Below are 20,049 nucleotides of genomic sequence, written 5' to 3'. Positions count from 1 at the left end.
GGAACTCCGGAGAAGGGACAGGGATGGAGCTCGGCTGCCACCTGGGTTTCGCTTTCACAGCAGGGGGTGACTGGGGGGCTACAGCTGCTGAGAGCGGCTTTAAGGGCTGCGACTCGGCGGGAGGAGGGGCGGGAGGGGGCGGGAACTGGCTGGCGATCTGCTTCACCACCGAGGGCACCGGGGACAGCGGGGAGGGAGGCGGCTTCACACCGAAGCCCTGATGCTTGGGTAACGTGGGTGGGGGGACGGGGCCGGGAGCAGCAGGAGACGGCGGAATATGAGAGACGGGAAACACTGGCTGCTTTTTTGCTGGGGGGACTGGAGGAGTAGGTGCAGGTGGCACAGCTGGTGTCACAACGGGTGGCACAGTCTTGGTGCCGGTTGGTGGCATGGTCACAAGAGGTTTGGGGGGGGGCCTGGGGCGGGACGGGTGCCGGGGCAGGAGGAGGTGGGGGTGGTGCCGGGGCAGGAGGCGCCACCTGCGGAAGGTGATGCATTTTCAGTGGAGGAAGCGGGGCGCTGACCTGGGGAAGGGCCTGGGCGCAAGGGGCCGGTTTCAGCTGCGCCATGGCGGAGCCGGGGGTGGGGGGGGGGGGGGGGGGGGGGGCGGTGGGGGGCACAACTCCACTGGGGGGCACCAGGATCTGAGGCTTTACTGCCTGTGAGGTCGAGGTTAGAGGCTGCATGGCTGAGGGCGGTGGAGGCTTAAACAGGGGTCCTGAATGCTGAGCAGCGCTCTGCAGCCTGGTGATTGTGCTGTACTTGACAAACATGGTAGCTGCTGAGCCCCCAGAAGGTGCAGCCTGGCTGGGCAGAGGAGGAGGAGGGGGGTGGAGGGGGGTGGGGGCGGGGGCGGGGAGGAGGGGGTGGGGGCGGAGGCGGGAGGGGGGGGGAAGGCTGGGAGGCAGTGTAGGGGCCGGCTAGTTTAGGCTGCGGGGATAAAGGGGGCATAAGTGAAGTGTAGGGGCGATTCACAGACTCCATTCTGGCCTAAAATAAATATAAAGGGTGGGGTGGGAGAGAGAAAACACAACAAAACAGTTAGAGGTAAGCTTTGGTTGGGTAAAACTAAAACGCAAGGACTCCGGGACATGCATGAAAAGATGCAGCAGTTGGTGACCATAAAGATGGACAATGTCAGGAAGGCTAAAATCTGACTCCCTGGGGAGCAAGGGTACAGAGAAAATTCATTTACCCCCCATTTTCTCCAATACCTAGACTGCCAAACAACGTAGGACCGATGTTCTCTTGCAAGAGCTGTTTGCGGGGCTACGGGCTGTGCACAATGGAATGGCAGCCTCCGTGGGGAGGCCACTGAGCCCTGGACCCCACCGGACTGTCTCAAGGGAGATGTGAGGCCTCCAGATCAGCCGTCAGCCCATGACTGCAGCCACATGAGGCAGATGCCACAGTGGGGGTTTGCAGTGCTGGCGAAGGCCTCCCCAGGACGAGGGATGAGGATGGCTGTAACAAATAGTAAGCTGACACGTGAGAGTGTGAGCAAGTTCAGCGGGCGTGCACAGTCACACAGGAATGAATGAGCTTGACACACACACTCGTGTTCGTGTGAGGCACTTGCATCCAACATGCACAGAAGTCCAGCAATGCAGGTAAAGAGGGGGCATTCTTTACATTTGTTTTACTGGAAAATACACAAAGAAATGCTTCATAAACATTACAGCAAAAGATCATAACAATACACAGAAAAGGCCAGAAGAAAATGAGAGGAAACTCTGGAAGGCTAGAGTAAAGGAAATGTATGGAGAAATGGGAGCCAGAGTTTGCCAACAACCACCCAACTGGGCACTTCCTGGCATTGCCCAAATTACCACCTCTGGTCATTTATTTCATGGAGCTACTCATGCATGAACGTGGTTAAGTACTTTTGAAAAGAGCAAAGCAAGGACCCTTGGTTTAATAACTTTGAGTACATCTTTTGCGTTCTTTGAACATCCTATGAGGATCCAGGATAAACCATTTGTTTCCAGTTATGAATGACATCTAATTAGCATGGAGAATGCTTAGGTTAGTGGACGAGAAGGCCCATTACAGGGCTGAATTCTAATGTTTATCAGGACAGTCACATGTTTCTTTAAAAACTGCACATCAAAGTAAAAGCATTAGTCTGCAAGACTGGTTACGGGCGTCACCAGGTTAATGTGTTTCCACAGAACAACCCCTGACCTTAACTTGACCCTGTCTTGGCTGCTGCTGGGGTGTAGACCTTCTCATTTGGCACCTGAGACTGAGGTAACAGAAGAAACACACAGGGATCAAGACTCAAACACATGGTCACTGCTGCATGGCAGGGTCCACGCTCTTTCTGAAACTGCCCTGACAGACGACCCTGCTTAACTATAGAGCATTTGGACCTTGGTTTTCCTTGACCTTTCACTTAAAAAGCACGTGGGTAACACCATTACAAATTTAGTACAGTAAAGACTTTCTTTCAGATGTCTCAATTGTGTAAACCTGCTTCTCTACTACATACTTGTACATAAGTTATTAGCACCAGACAGGGCTGCTCCATCCAAATTGATTAAGTGCTGGGAGGGAGAGAATTATTTCTTCAAGTTTCAGTTTCTGGTAAGGGAGTTAAACTGTCAGTGTTTTGAGAATTTAGGTCACTAGAACCAATTCTCAAATATTTATTTCTAAGAGACCCCACACTGGGTTACTAATACCTTCTCCACCCTCCCAAGGGCTACACCTGCAAATAAAGGAATAAATTAAGGGAAAATATCCACTTAATTCTCACTGGTGAATGTATCTGCATAAGTGATTCAGACCAAAAGAACAAAAAAATCAAAATAACTACAGGGTAAAAACAAAATGGTGAGGCAGGTGTGCCACTGGTTCGTCAGTGAGGGTGTGAGTTCTTGCCCACGGAGAGGGTGAATGCAGCTAGGACACCCTCACCCACAGAACTTCAGAGGCAACTGATACGGTGTCTTTCAACTGGGCTAAAGAACCTCTCTTATTCTAAATAGTTTTGCAATAATTATACTCGTCTTTCAGTGTCACTGAACAAGCTACTATGCAAGGCTAAGGGATCCAAAATTTTAAGGGGATTAATTTGAATTTAGCCTTCCATATATACCATAATTTGAGAAAATTCTTTAATGTGCAGAGAAATATCAAAAAGCATAAAAGAAAAGATAAAGGAATGAGTCTGAATACATAATCAATCATTAGAAGCTTCTCTGGAACAAAATTAGGGCACTGGCACTCAATGGTGTTGCCCCATCTAAACTGATTAAGGGTGGAGAGAAAAATCATTATTTCTTAAAAATCTGAGCCACTAAACAGGAGTTAAACTGCTGGGGGGTTTGTTTGTTTGTTTTGATATCTTAGGTCATTAGAGCCCATTCACAAAAACTCATTTATGAAGAGAAGTCAAAGAATACTGAAATAGAGCCAAGAAATATTCCTAATAAAGGAATAAAAGAGCACCAAGCTAAGCCTATGTACACCACAGGCTCCTCTATATAAATTAACACGAGTATGTTACCTTGCTGGACTCTTCCAACTGAGTGCCTCGTTTCCAGGCTTCGGAGAAGATGGAGCTCACGATGCTTTGGGAGCGCAGGTGGCCTGCAGGCTGAGTGTCAGACACTCCACTATCAGACTGATTAGAGTGATTTGACTGAGACTCTGTTTAGAATAAATTTTCAAAAACAGGATTATATAAGTTAGTATTGACAGTATGAATATATATGTTCAGATAGGTTTTTTACACAAGACCAGGTTCTATGCAGAATAGCAACAAGTGATTTTTACTCGTTTCATATAAACATAGCCTATATTTCCCACTAGAAAACTTCCCTTATCTTAGGGCTAATAGAGAATCTTGATTCTTTTAAAATGGTTTACCATGAAAAACTGATCATAACAATAAAAGGTTCATATAACATTATTGGTATTCTAACAATCTGTCTTGGAAGAACTCCTAGCAGATAAGAAAACTAATGAACCATCAATAGAGGAGTGACTTTTTTTTCAATCTTCAATACACTGAGAATCAATCTTTTAATAAAGATTTAATAAAGATTTAATCACTCTGTGAGAAGTGGTATTATTAGATTGCCTGAGATACTGTCCCCTAACAGTAAAACAGAAGTACATATACCTACTTAATTTTGAAATTAGGTGTGGCTCTGGTTTTTAAGAATCGAGCTGAAATAACCAGATCTACTACCACCCTATAGAGATACCTTCATATTGGTGGTAAACAGTGCTTTGGGCATTTCCAACTACCTGGGATGCTGGAAGAACTGGATCCTGATTTAATGCTTGAGCTCGATAAGGAAGTCCAATCATAAGCTGACTCTGTCCTCTTCAAGGCTTCTTGATAATTCATGTAGAGTTGCTTCCCGTACTAAACAGAAGGCAGTAAATGATGACATCTGAGCTTTACAGGACACGACACGGATGAGGTAGGAAAGGGGGATACATTTCTGTTTACTGATTCATAGTTTGTATTAAAATTAATACCTGTGATACTTCAAAAGTTCTTTTAATACCAATAAATTCTAATCTCCTCTTATTTTTCCTCATTTTTATGAAGGCAGCAAGAATTTACACTTGATTCTGATTATGTTTATTATTATAAAGATGTTTTCCAATTATTCTTAAAGCAAGTTTGATTTTACAGCTACAATAAATTTTATTTTCAGCTATATAATAGGCATAAATACTCCTTCAACTATTATGTATAATCATCTCCAAGGTGTCCTTTAAAAGATTTTTTTTAAGACTTGCCTTTTTTTTAGAGCAGTTTTAGGTTCACAGCAAAACTGAGAGGAAGGTACAGATTTCCCAGACACTCCCAGGGCCCGAAACATGCACGGCCTCCCGTATTATGCACACCCCCCGAGTGGTACATTTGTTACTCAATGAGCCTGCATCAACATATCATAATAACTCAAAGTCCATAGTTTATCTTAGATTCAGTCTTGGTCTTATACATTCTATGGGTTTGGACAAACATACAGTGTATGTATCCATCATTATCACACTAAGTATGAATGTTTTCACTGCCTTAAATATCCTGTGTTCTGCCCATTCATCCCTTCCCCCACCTCAAGGCAATTTGATTTTCAAAAAATTTCTTTTGCTTAGGATAAACTCTGCCATATAATGTGTGCTCCAAAGGCAAAATAAATAATTTTGATGCTACAGAATCTTTTACTGGCAGTATTATTCCATAGATACCAACCTTTAAGTTTATGCCAATCGCCAAAGGAAAAAAGACATTTAAAACATAAAACCTTAGGTCTGAGAAAAGCAGACATTGGCAAAATCATAAAACAACCAAAATAACTATCGTGACAATCATTACATACCTCAGTATTTTGTCATGAAACCAAAAGAAAACCTACCTTTGCAATACGAATACCATTAACCCACTGGTGCAGGGTCCTCACGTCATCACAACAAAGGTATTTGATGTACTGAGATTTCTTCTGAATCTGTGGGTGCTGCAACATTAAAGTCCAACTAAGTCGCCAGGAGAACTAAAGAAAAACTCTATAATGCTTAAACATATCCTGACAAGTTATGGGCCATCAGAGTAACGGCCAAATAATTTATACCTCTTATATGGCCATTAGGCCAAATAAAATGGCCTACAAATATTTTGACAAAAGAAACTTGGTTAAATTTTAAGTCAAGATATCCAAGCTAAAAAATACCTTCATATCCTGGGAAATTCCCAGGAACCCTTCCACATCTCAAAGAAAAAAGCCCATCAAGGGTAACAGAGTCAGTAGAATTCTTAATCTGTAAGACTATGAAAAGGAAAAATAGCGTGCGATGTCACTTTGAACCCACTGAAATCATGGGTTCAGAGGACTCCCAGTGAGAGCGTGTCTGGGAAAGCTCCCAGAGCTTCTCTGCAAGTGAACACCGGGCGGTGGACCAAGCACAGGGCACAGCACAGGACAGCTCTGCAGGCCCCTCTGCCCGTCCGCAGCACGTGCCTTCCAGGGAACCAGCAGCTTTTCAATGGCAACGTCAGATTTAGTTTTCACAACCCAATGGAGTTTTCAGTTGAGGACTGGATAGAAGACGACCAACTCAACATTGACTGCAAAATGCAAGTGCTAGAACAAAGTGTTCTAACTCCGCTGGGCCACTAGTGGAACCACTAGGCTAGAAAAACCCTAAATCACACTTGGTTCTAGATTTAATGATTATTAATTACTACTTCTCTTTTCAGTTATTTTTTGGGGAAAATGGCTACATTTTACCTGAAGAAATATTTAAATTGATGTTCAATTATAAGAGGCTTTAAAAATTCTCTAAGCACATTCATTTGTTGTAGAAACCCATGAAAACAATACAATAAGCAACTTGAGTAAGTTATCAATGCAGCAGAAATAGATGGCCACCAATAAATTATGTGTCTGCATTGTTAAAATTACCAATCTCTGGTCTACAATGAAAGAAATATAATTAATTTATTTATTCTATTCTACACATAATTGCTTTATAGAGCTCAGCTCCTATGATAAAACATTTAATACCAATACCAATTTAGTTGTTGGAAGCTATGTCAGTTTTAAACAATAAAAGGTTAGCAAAACAGTATCTAACAGTTTTCTCTCCTGACAATATAGGCTCCACATCCTGCTCTTGGAATATAATCCCTTGTCCTCATTAAATCACATTATAAAAAAACCACCATAGTAATCTTGAAAGAGCAAAGGAGGACAGGTAGTGGAGTATGTATTATTTTCTGTAAGAGGAGGAAGAGGAATTTTATTTCACTCATTCATTCAAGAAATATTTATTGAGCAAGAACTACTTGCCAGATGCTTCAAGTACATGTTGGGATACACTGTTAACAAAACAGAAGAGGCCAGTTTCTGCAGAAGATAAAATGGGCTGACTGAAGAGTTTTCTTTAGCACTGCCAACTAGGGCTCGAAGAGCTGTTCTCCATGCCCTGCCTCCCTGAGGCACTGCCGACAGGGCAGGGTTCAGACATCTGAACCAGGGGGCAGCAGGGTGGCTCTCAGCCTTTATCACCTGCCCCTCCCTTTATGGTGATTTACAAACCATTCTTTTTTTTTTTTTATTTTATTAAATGTATTGGAGTGACATTGGTTAAAAAAATTATACACAGTATACACATCCTCTGTATACTGCATTGTGTGTTCACCACCCAAAGTCAAGTCTCCTTCCGTCACCATTTATTTGACCCCTTTTACCCTCATCTGCCAGCCTCCTCCCCCCTTTCCCTCTGGTAACCATAAACTGCTGTCCATGTCTGAGTACAAACCAGTCTTGACTGAATCCTTCCATTTCCCAAGAGCAGGACTACCTTGCATGGGCACAAGCCCTGACTGAGAGCGTATGTGTGTTCTCTACACAAAGGAAGTATTTTTATTAATACAACATCAGAGAAAATGGAAGAAATGATCTTCTATCCTTTTCTCCTTCTCTCTCTAACCTGGGAATCCAAATAACACCCTGAAAAGTACTATGATATTTTGAATATTTGCAGATTACTTGCTAGTTTAAAATTCATTTTAGAACCTCAAATATTCTCTTTTACAACCTCCCACATAATAAAGACATTCCTTCTATAGCGTTCATTATGGTCACCTCGGGAGGTTGCCTGTCCGGCTGATACACTGTTACTTTATTAAAAGTGGTATTTATTGAACACTTAGGATGCACCAGGTGTATTGCTAAATATTTCACATAGAATAGCTCATTCATGAAAACCCTATGAATTGAAAACTAAAAAAAAAAGAAGGAAAAAACCCCTATGATTTAACATATTATCTCCACAATCTGAGAAGAAATTAAGGCACAGAGGGGTTAATACCACACTCAAAGTTATTCGCCAACAGTGAAAGAACCAGGATTTGAAATTGATAGGTACGCAGATAGGCAGAAATGAGCAGGAGGAGAGACTTCGCCCTGGTTAGGAAGCTCCTTGCTACAGCGCCTACTGGGGTCAAGAGCCCTTGCAGCTGCCCTCACTTAGGGCACCAATGCCTTATTAGCCCAGCAGGATTCCAGGCTTACACATACCCCTGAATCAGAAGGGCGTGTCATTAGAAGCCAGAGAAGAAAGGAAGACATCCTGCTTATCAGAATACACATTTGGCTTATCAGGACCATTTTAGTATTCTCAAACAAATCATAAAAAGAAAACTGTCAGAAACTGCCTTGAGAACCAAAAGGGAGGACTGGGCATCTCAGCAGGAGAACAAGAGATAAGGAGAAGCGAGAGGCAATTCTATCCATAGAAATAAAAGCCTTCATACAATGGAAAGGGAGGCCTTTCCCCTTCTTGGGATTGGTCTGCTCTACCTGGGAGAGTATCTGCCTGACTATCCTATACTTGCACAAAACTTACTATCCTATACTTGCACAAAACGCTGTCTCTCAACTGAATTCTTTCCCCCGAGAAGACAAGAGCCGAGGAACATCATCACAACCCGGTAACAAAATCATGCAATCTCATTCCAGGGCCCGTGATCTTAATTATTACGTCATACTACTGCCTTGTAAGTGGTGAAATCCTCTTCTTCCAAATTTGCTGCCTCTCTTCTTTTCCCCACAATATTACTGCACCACTTTTAAAAATCACACGTGAGATAAGAAGTATAGAGGAGACATTCTTTGCTAAAAACCAGAAGTTTAACATTTAAATTCTTAAAGAGAATATAGAATGAAATTGCTCCCCAAAACAAATGAATAGCTATTTAGAAAGCAACATCATTATTTCATTTTAAAAATGATGTTGATTTGGAAAGTTTGCATTCCCTAATAAAAGGTAAAAATTTGAAAATTAAATAAAAATGTTTAAGAATACAATAAGAAATTCTGGATTATTATTGTGCTAACAGTTTTTCTGTTTATGTCAAAAATTAGATTGAGGGGAGGCCAGTTAGCTCAGTTCGATCCCCACATGGGCCACTGCGAGCTGCACCCTTCACAACAGGACTGAAACAACTACTTGACTGGGAGCTGATAGGTCCTGGAAAAACACACTTAAATAAATAAAAGTTTTAAAAAAAATTAGATTGAGACAGATAATTTCTTAAACTCTGTAACTAAAAGTGATGCTCTTAAATCACAGTCCAAGTGCCAAAGGAAAACCACTGAATGTATTCTATCCATTTATTACTTTGGAAACACATACAGGCTTGAAAATTAGTTCCCTTACTAACATGCAAGAAGTTAAAAAATAAAACTATGTAACACTCCACCCACTCCAACACTTTTGATCCCTCTAATCCTCAAAAAAAAGAAAAATCAAAAACCACACACACTTAGAACAAAAATATTCTTAACCTAAGAATTTTGAGGGTTGCAATGGGATAAAAATAATAGTGCAAAAAATAACAATGGCTGGTGAGGATGTGGAGAAAAGAGAGCCTTTATGCACTGTTGGTGTGATTGTAAATTGGTACAGCCACTGTGGAAAACAGTATGGAGATTCCTCAAAAAATTAAGAATAGAAGTACCGTATGATCCAGCAATCAGTCTCCTGGGTATCTATCCAAGAAAAAATAAAAACACTAATTTGAAAAGATATATGTACCCCTATGTTCACTGCAGCATTAATTTACAATAGCCAAGATATGTCAACCACTTAAGTGTCCATTGACAGATGAATGGGAAAAGATGTGATACACACATACACACACACACACACACACACACACACACACACACAATTACTCAGCCACAAAAAAGATGAAATATTGCTATTTGTGACAACATGGATGGATCTTGAGGGTATTATGCTAAATGAAGTAACTCAGATACAAAAAGACAAAAACTGTATGATTTCACTCATATGTGGAATATAGAACAAAAAAGAAACAAATGAATGAACAAAACAAAAATAAAATCACAGATACAGTTGTCTTAACAGATTGGTTGTTACCAGAGGGGAACGGGGTGGCAGGAGGGCAAAATGGGTAAAGGGGGGCTCAAATATATGATGACGGATGGAAACTAGACTTTTGGTGGTGAGCACACTATAGTGTGTATAGGTATTGAATTGTAATGTTATACACCTGAAACTCATACAATATTATTAACCAATGTTACTTCAATGGAAAAAAAAAAAAAGATGGTACATAAGCCTTCAAATCCCACTATTTGGGGGCATATTTACTTTTTTTTTCCCTATGATGTTTCCATGCACATAATGTTAAAAGCAAATTTGTATACCTTTTCTCCTGTTAAAAAATCATCAGTGGTCATAATTTTGGCTGTAACAGACATTCTTGGTTGCCTGCCCTGCATCTATCTTCTCCCTATCACTTTTCTGACAGAGCCCCAATTTTGTTTGGATGTCCACCCCTTACCTCTGAGTGTGAATTCTGACTACCGTGTTTCCCCGAAAATAAGACCTTGCCGGACCTTCAGCTCTAATGCATCTTTTGGAGCAAAAATTAATATAAGACCCAGTCTTATTTTACTATAATACAGGACCGGCTCTTATATAATATACTAAGACCCGGTCTTATATTTTTGCCCAAAAGACGCATTAGAGCTAAAGGTCCAGCTAGGTCTTATTTTCGGAGAAACACAGTAGTCTAAGCCAAAACAGTGGCTTTGTTCCTTGCCAGTGATGGATTTAAGAGCAGGCATGTACTCTGGGCCAATGCCCTCAAGGGGGAGGGCTGTTGGTAGGTCCTGGAAAATACTTCCTTTCTCTTAAAAAAAAAAAGTACAGGAAGAAATAGTGCCTTATCTTCTGATGGATTTTCTGGGTCACCATGTGATGCCTAGAACTGCAGTGGCCATCTGTGACTGTAAGGTGAGCCAGCGTGAGAATAAGCTGATATGCAGAAGATGGAACAGGGAAAGATGGAAAAAACTGGGGTTCCCACTGACAATCTTAAGCCCTTAAAATAACCAATTCTTTCTGTCTTCATGTTATGAGACCCCAAACAACTTTTATTTATATGGGTTATATCTATTGATATTTACCTTATAAGAAATTAAAACAGAAAAATTTTAAATAAAAGAATACACATATACACATTCCACTACCAAAGAAAGCAAAGATATCATCACATGTTATGTAACCTCTTTAAAAACTCCATCATATATTTGTGAGAGAATGAGAGTGTAAAAGGCAAATAACACCTTAGTATTGTTAGAAGAAGAATAATGACACACAAACCCCTTGACAGGGTCTCAGGGACTCCCAGTTGACCTTGGACCTCATTTTGAAAACTGCTAGATTAAGCTATTTTGTACTGACTTTAAAAAAATTATTTGCTGCTGTAACCTAAATGATACAGTGGTATTCTCCAAGAAAGGATTACCTAATAAAGGGTTACCATTACAATACACCTAATTTTATCAAAGCAATCAAAACTCTTCCCCCAAACCATAAGCAAACACTACCTTCCCAAACCAATTGAAGAATTTCAGAGAAAAGCAAAATAAAATGATGACATAAACATGCATATCTAAGTAGTTACCAAAAGGTTTCTAAGATGGAACCAATGAGAAAAGCTTAAAACATCTCCATAATTATCCTGAATTTTTAAATGTTGTCTTTGTCAATGTTCTGAGGGATCACTCAAAATTCACTAAAATGTCAATTATTAAAGTACAGATATAATTGGTATGAAAAAAGCTAAGTTTGGATAAAGGAGGAAGAAAACCTCACTAAAAACAGCTTAGGCAGGTCATAATACAGTACAGGCACAGGTTATCAGGGCTACGGTTGGGGCAGGGAAGACAAATTATTTCTGGACAAGATGAGAGTCCCTTTGACCTTGGGCACAGTGCCCTCTGATGGTTCTGCTGAGTATTAGGTTGGTGCAAAACTAATTGCGGTTTTTGCAATTATTTTTAACCTTTTAAACCGCGATTACTTTTGCACCAACCAAATAAGTAGAGGAAAAAAACCTAAAACAAAATACCTATGTGCCACATTTGGCTCTAATCTAAATCTTTCTAAAATAAACCTGCTGTTAAATGCAAGTCTCAAATTTATAATCGAATCTATTTTATATATTATGACTCAAAGCTTACAATCAGTATCCATTTCTCAGTAGCATCAACCTAATAAGGGCTATATAGCTAAGAGTCAGCTGTGGTGTAACACACACTTCCTTACTATTCCTCACCATTCCTTTAAAAACCTATAGAACAAAAGTAAAACTAGTATACTCAATGGAGATCCGAACTATTCTAAAACTCCAGTAACCTGCTCTATGTCTAACATCAATTAAAATTCCTAAAAAGAGAAGCATGTTTACCTTTAGCACCAGACAATAGTCTGTAGGTGCTTTGTATTTGTTCCGATAGTCCTGTCCATAATAAACATTGACATGATCCAGCTGGAGAAAGCACACCAGATCCCGAGAGACCTAAGATAAAAACACCCAAAAGACTGAATTAACAATGTGTTAACAGGCAAATATCATACCTGGTTAACAGTTTCTAGTTCAGAATCAAAACTTTACCAAGTAGAACTTCGTGCTATTTTGCATTAGAAAAGACAGTGAGATTCTCTATAAATGTTTCTTCTTTAATTCACGATTCAACAAAAAAAGGCGTCCATTTCACTTACTGTCTTACCATTCACTATGAACACTGATTTGCTTGGAAAGGATGGTATTTTAAAGAGACTTTAAATATAATATATTAAATACAATACAGTATAATAGAGCTCTCTGGAAAAAAGAAAATATGTATAAAATAGAAAATATAGAAAATTCAGTAGCTATAAACACTTATCTTCAAGTACAGTAGTTCTCAAGTTGGGGTTTCTTTACCAGTAAGAGATGGGCAATAACATATACCTCTTAGGATGGCAGTAAAGACTGAATGAAGTGATGCTGTAAGGAGCTTAAAACAACGCTGGTCCCCATAAGCACCGATGTGATAGCTACCAAGGGGGCCCTCAGCAAAAGCATATTACCCGAGCAAGGCTGAAATGTCTATAATCCCAGAAACCTATTCTCCCCAAACAACAAGCAAAACCTACTCTGGCAGAAGTTCCAAAAATAATCAATAAAAGTATGGTTTCAAATTTGGCAAGATAATCAACATGGGCCCAACTGATGACCAGAGAATTTCCAAGTTTCCTCTTCTTTGTAACAGATTAATAAACAAAGCAATATTCTGTGTGTCCCTACATGAGCTGAAACAAATCTGAGCCTGGACTCACCTTGTTAGAAAACTCATTACAAATTAAAATTAATTAGCATAATGAGGAAACTCAAAAGCCAGCAGAAGGAACATACCTTTGCTTTTCCTTTAGGGACATAGTAGATACCAGATGCTCGCAAGAGAAAATAACGCTTTTTCCAGGACTTCTTGCCATCATCTTTCAACCAAAGGACTCCTTCAATTTCTGGTACAGTTACAGAACTTCCACAAAAACATTCCTAAAATGAGAAGATGATTTGGAAAGACATGATCTTTGGATTCTCAGAATAAAGCTGTATTTACCACTGTGAAATCCATGAACTGTAATTAAACCCAAACGGCTTTGTAGTAAAACCATGCTGCTAATTTTACCTCAGTTAGAACTTTCTATTCCAAACACAATATAAATTTATTTCAGAACTATTACGGCAATCCCTATGAACTTTTACCTAACACTGTTCTGAAGAAACTAAGTTGAAATGTCAACTAAGTTGCATATATTAGTACTTAAATGTATTTATAAACAGCACAGTTACACTAAATTTAATAAGTGTCAGAACTAAGGTAAGCATTGGACTTTATTTTTCTCCAAATTAATAACACATTTAGATTAGCTGTCAAGCTAAATAGGAATGTATTTTAAAAGGAAGCAATATGCTAAGTGAATGATTAAACTTTCACAATTTAAGAACTGTATCAATATATATGACTCTGAAACAAAGAGGGCATTTATTTTGGAAATATTTAATATTAGGTTGAAAGGAAAATAAACTCAAAATTCTGAATTCTGTCTGTACTTAGATAAAAAATTAATTTAAAAATAAAAAGCAATCATGAATTTGATAAAAGAAAAATAGAAATCCTGACTAAACATTAACATAGGACGTTTTGGGCATAAATTAATTTCTTTCTCCTCAAAGTACAGAAAAATTAGGAATTATAAAGAGGATTTTCTTAATTGCAGCTATTTTTTAATAGCATCACTATAAAAAGCTGAGTGCTGATCTTCATTTTCCTAATTGCCTTGTTGGTAAGTAAGAGTTTATTCAGGTTTTCAAACATACTAACTTCTTTGATATTAGCTCTCTAAATCAGCAAAAGCCAAAAAGCCAAAAATTATATTTGAATTTGTTGTATTACTCCTCAAGATACGGAGATGTACACATTTTTTTAAAATGATCGTTATGATTTTTCAAATTGAGTTATTTAAGGCCAAGGCTTGAAATATTTTGTAAATAGCTAATTATATTCAAATTTCTCTCTGGGAATGCAGATAAACAGCACAATCACATCCTTCATTGACCAGCCTTTTCTCCCACTCCTCAGCCCCTCACATGACTCCCTTTAGTACACCAGTACATTGCTTGGCAAAATAACCGCTTTTAAAAAGTTCTTCAGTCACCTAACATTCACACAAGAGAACTCTCTCCATTAGGCTATGGAAGAACATAGGCTTCTTTAATTAATAATTGCAATTATAATTGTATAGCATTGACATACTTGACTTCAAAAAAGGTACTTAAATATTTTACTATAATGTACAGGAAAAAAATGGAGGATGGGACAGTGAAGAGTCATACCTCCAACAGCACTTCTTTGTTTCTATCTGCCATTTCAGCTGTTTCCTTTTTCCCCAGAAGATAATTCTGGAAAAATGAATAAGTGAAAGTTAAAGGATTAACCCATTCTATTATTCCTTTGGCACAGGTGCAGATATGATTTCTTTTAGGGACATAGCAACTCTGTCGATTTCTGCCAACAGTAAGAGGAACACTCTTTGCAAAGCAAACCTGTGCATGAGCAACATCACTAACATGCCTGTATCCTCTCTTTACCGTATCCATTTATCTTGAATTACTCCATAAACTGCCCTCCCCCAAATCCTGAGGTGATATTATATGTCACAGTGGACAAATACATTTTAGAATACCTAATGAAAGCTACAATTACAGGACCTAAAAGCTTTACAAATTATTAAGTACGACAAATAAAGCAAATTTCCTTAAAATGTGCTGAGTTTAACTGATCCAGATGCAGAAAATTTAATCTGTTTTGGCTTTCAAAGAAGAAATTCCAAATTCTCTGCGACTATCAGAATTTTGTTTGCTTAAGTGAACTAAAATCTGAATTCTAATTATTAGTCTTCACAATCACCCATAAAAAGATCTGTTGGTATTCCCAAATATGTATTCTTCCCTAAAAATATCCAGTAAAGATGTGTTATGATCAAGCCACTTGAAGGATAACCATTCAATACCTTTAACACTGCTACAATTTTTCCTCATTACTACTTTTTGGGTTATTTTCTCTCACCTACTGATTTTTATAAAATATTTGGGTAATAGGAAGTATTAATCAAATATTATTTAGAAATAAGCAAAGATGCCCAATAAATCAAGGTAACATATGTTACAACGTGGCACCATTTATAATCAAGGTTACTGGGATTTAAAAAAATAATAAATAACAATAATTTTTAAAAATTAAAAAAAAATGTCAACTGGATAAATGGCTGAAGTAGAGAAACTTAAATACGTAAGTACTTTTTTTTTGATGGATGGAAACTCACCAAATAAATATATGGGTTCAACACAGCTCTGGATTAGAGAGCAGAAGCCTGGTAACTCTGTGGAGCTACTTCTGTTTCCCCAAGGGCTCACCCCATCTGGCTCTGGGGGCAGGTAACCTCTGTGACACCTGGGCCCCAGCAGACCTTCCACCTCAGTGGTAGTGAATGCTCCCATGGGGTTTTACAGCCACAATGTTCCACAAGGTAGTTGCCAGTCTTTTAACTCTATTAACTTAGTTAGCAGTAATAGAATATAAAATAGACATTTAAAAATCCTGACCTCTGTAAGGTACTGAGTCTCACCTGTGGGTTTTTGAAAAGTGCATATTTTTCTATACGTTCCATAAATATAAGCTTGTTTTGACTATCTCTTGTCCAATTAAGGAGATTTTCAACCAAGTTTTCATGGTCTTCAAAGATTCTCTCTGTCCCAAAATAAAATATCAATATTTTGTTAGTATTCATCAGGATTGCATCAAGGACATGAAACCTTGCAAAGTAATTCTGGGCAGAACCACAGAATCTACTGATACTACAGCTCTGGGCCCTTAGAGATTATCTGGTCTTCCCTCTATTCTCAAATAAGGGAGCAATGCCCTAACAGTGTTAAGTGACTTGAGCAAGGTCACACAGCTGCTACATGGAAGAATTAGGACTAGAATCTAGGTCTCCTAACTTCTAGGTCTTCTTTAGCCGTCAGCCTTTTCCCATTCCACCCTTAATATAAACATGTTAGTTGCGTTTCATTAATCCTAATGTTAAGTATTTCCAATAGTATTCAGTTCTTGTAATTTTTTAAATTTCCAAGATGATTTCTTTTTTGATCTATGGGTTTTAATTTTAAACAAAAATATATTTTCTAATTGCTAAATTAGGAATCAAAGAACATGTCCTATGTATTGAACACATATGTTCAAAGAACATATTCTGGATACTGATTTTTTGAAATTTCTTGAGAGTTGCTTATGGCCTCATACTTGAATAATTTTTGGAAATATTCCATTTCTGTTTGAAAAGAATGTACACTTTCTTGTTATTAGAGTTCTAACTACATTTCCTAGATGAAAAAAATTATTTTACAAATCTCTCATATCGTTTTTTGCATGCTTGATGATATCAATCACTGAAAAGGTTCTTAGGTGAAAAGGATCTACTATTAAGGCTGACTTGAGAATTTCTCCTGGTAGTTCTGTCAACTTTTGCTTTATACACTTTAATGCTATTAGATAAAATTTAGAATGGTTGTATCTTCCTCGTGAAGATGTGTGGTTCTTTATTGCTAAAATTTTACTTAAAGTCCATTTTGTCTGATATTAAAATAATTACCTTTCTTTTGATAAGTGCCTTTTCACATTCCTTTTACTTTCAACCCTCTGTGTCTTTAGGTAATAAATAGGTCTTTTATAAACAGCAACAGCTGCATTTTGTTTATTCATCCTTTCTAATAATCTTTGCTGTTTAATTAAATACTATATCTTAAACATAATTTGTTTCCACCATCTTATTTTGGGCTCTTAGTAGTCCCTTCTTTTCTTTTATTCATTCAACAAATACTGAATGGCAACATACTATATCTGATGCACTGTGCCATATATGATTAAATAATAATTACTTAAAGACACCATAGTCAATTATATAAAAGGTAACACAGAAATATTATATGGGTCTTTAAACTTACAGCCATGGAAATATTCTAAAACTGGGATCCAAACATTTTCTGTTTATCAAGATGCTACTTTATCTGTGAACTCAAACCTTTCTAATTCTCTAAGAATAGTTACAGATGAGTATTATCAGAATACATTTTATACATGTTAATGAAGCTCTAAAAACTTACAGTTTAATTTTGGGAGTTGTGTACATATGTTCTGAAAGGGTTAATAATTAAATTTTTATTTCTCTAGAGACTGCTGTGAAATATTTAAAGATATAATTAGTAAAAGGAATGCAAATACGTATTTCAAATAAAATAGCAGTTGAAATTGATTACTTGTTCATCAAGCCTAATAATTACTGCAAGGTTTCTGTAATTATACAATTAATATTACAAAATAAAAAATTTTTTTAAGATTCAATGATGGTATAAAAAAATGAGGAATTTTTAGTATTACAAAACACCATATCAAACTACAGATAGTAGGAAACTAAGACTTAGTACACCTAACTAAAAATACGATGTGCTTTGTTTCCCCTGAAAGTCAAATGCTGGTATAAAGAGTTCAACACAAATGTGAATAAACATAATGGTCTTTAGTAAATGTGTTTATCTCTGTAGTTCTTATTTGAAAGGGAAAAGTATTTTATTACCTTAAATTTTTGTTGTAATTGTTCTAGCTATAAGAAAATCTGAAGTGAACTGGAAATGATCTCATATTCAAAGAAATCTCAAAATATTTGAAAGGAAGATAATGTAAAAAGCCAAGGTTGTATTATAGAAAAAAATATATAAAGGTGTCTCAAGGTGCTTTTATCAACACAAAAACTGTTGGAATTAGATAGAAATTAAAAAGTAACTAAAGCAATGATATTACTAACCCATTTGTAACTCAGAGATGGTTTCCACCAGTGACCAGTCTAAACTATAGCCACAGTGGGATTTGTCCATCAGGTTGTCCAGCACTTGTCTCACTGTCTGCCTCTCATCCACCATCATTGTTTTAGAACTATCGTCAGACATGTGAACTCTAATCACCAGCTGTAACAGGTTAAAAAAATAAAATTAAATGCAAACCAAAAAATAGGCATTCTAGAAATCTCTTCCAGTATTGAGTAATGTTTTAATTAAATATAAATTAAAACAAATAATGACTTTATCATGCAAGAAAAATACTCTAAAATTAGGTATCAAACAACCTGAACAAATTTAAAGCCTTCTTAAAATTATAACAGGTAAACTTATAATAAGACTATTTTGATTTACTCTTTTAGAATAATTTAAAAAGCAGAAAGTTGTCTCTTTTATAATGCATTTTATCCACAAAAAATACATGTGAAAACTATATTAGGAAGAAATACCCCTCTACCTCTCCATATCTTAGAGATACATTATATAAACAATACATTATATAAACAATTCTTTATAAATCCGTAAAAGTGATAAAAATCCCAGACCAAGAAAAAGCCCAAATATCACCTTTTTCACTTGCGCCTCTTTAATTTTCTCTAGGGCAACTCTGATCTTCTCAGCTTTCAATTTTGCTGCTTGTTCTTCCTGTGAACACAAAGCACTTCAGATAAACTAATGCTAAAATAATGAGAATTTTTTAGAAGTCTTTTTATCCTTAAGGATGTTGCTAGCATTGAATTTCAGTAAGAATATAATTTCACAGTCATGTAGAGCACATTTAAAAAAATAACCTTGTTCACAAAGTGAAAGCCGAAAATAAAGGCACAATTTTTAAGATGCAGACTCGAAAATCTCTTATAATAAGACTAGATTCCATCTTCTAGAGAAAAAGGAATCTGTGACTAAATGAATGAGTTTGATTCTGTCAATCTGAAGCAGATGAATTTCATGTTCTGGAGAAGAGGAAACATGAGTGTATAAATGGGCCTGCCAGTTTGTTATACCTGAACAATCCCTGACTCTGAATTTATCCCCCCTCCAAAGCATGGGCTATCTTTTGCATATTAATGCTTTGTTCTATTACACTGAAAATGTACTATCATCATAAAAGCAGCAAAAAAAGTATCAATTTCTTTGCAACCATATAAAAGTCCTTCATAAAAAATGTAGGTACCTTGGTATACATTTGTGTACCAATGCAAATAGAGGAGGCTGCATTATATTCTACGTTTTACTCTACTTTGGGAAAACATAACACAATATAATCAATGTCTCATGTCAGTAAACCCAAATTTGTTTCTACTAATTCACTGATAAATTTTTTTCAAATGTTAAACACAATTTTCCAAATATTTAATTTCTAGTAGCTTTTACTTTCCAAAACTTAGATAAGTAGTAATGAAATTATCAGGAACTAAAAATATACTTAAAGCATCTGTCTATTTTTTCCTAAAATAAAATATAGTACTATAATACTGGTACTTACTTGCACTTTCCAGCAATAGGCCATAGTACACTGTAGCATTAGTCTCCAGTTGAAAAAACTCATGTAAGTAAACTTCTGCTCATAAAAGATTACATTCTAATTCTAAACTTTTGATTTCTCTGGAAAATATCTAAGAAAAATGTAAAATGCCATCTTATATATTTCTTGATTTAATATAAGACTTAAAAAAAAAAGGAAAACCTAATTATAACAGCCAAACTTTATCTGCTCTGGATTGTGATTAAAAACCACGATCCATGAGTTATTCTTCATTAAAAAC

At 37.2% G+C, this 20,049-nt stretch overlaps 1 protein-coding gene across 1 annotated transcript in view; it reads right to left on the bottom strand.

Moving 5' to 3' along the window:
• The window catches only part of RAPH1 (Ras association (RalGDS/AF-6) and pleckstrin homology domains 1), an 83,617-nt gene that overhangs the window by 6,541 nt on the left and 57,027 nt on the right, over window positions 1–20,049 (bottom strand). Inside the window, 12 exon segments of the mRNA XM_033111737.1 lie at window positions 2–412; window positions 414–836; window positions 838–990; window positions 3,512–3,654; window positions 4,258–4,378; window positions 5,382–5,480; window positions 12,254–12,364; window positions 13,244–13,387; window positions 14,729–14,794; window positions 16,021–16,142; window positions 18,253–18,412; window positions 18,851–18,928. Of these exon segments, the coding sequence (XP_032967628.1) occupies window positions 2–412; window positions 414–836; window positions 838–990; window positions 3,512–3,654; window positions 4,258–4,378; window positions 5,382–5,480; window positions 12,254–12,364; window positions 13,244–13,387; window positions 14,729–14,794; window positions 16,021–16,142; window positions 18,253–18,412; window positions 18,851–18,928 (2,031 nt within the window).

The sequence above is a fragment of the Rhinolophus ferrumequinum genome, chromosome 8 (genome assembly GCF_004115265.2).
Source record: "Rhinolophus ferrumequinum isolate MPI-CBG mRhiFer1 chromosome 8, mRhiFer1_v1.p, whole genome shotgun sequence".
In the NCBI taxonomy this organism is placed as follows: Eukaryota; Metazoa; Chordata; class Mammalia; order Chiroptera; family Rhinolophidae; genus Rhinolophus; species Rhinolophus ferrumequinum.
This window is presented reverse-complemented; position numbering and strand designations above follow the sequence as displayed.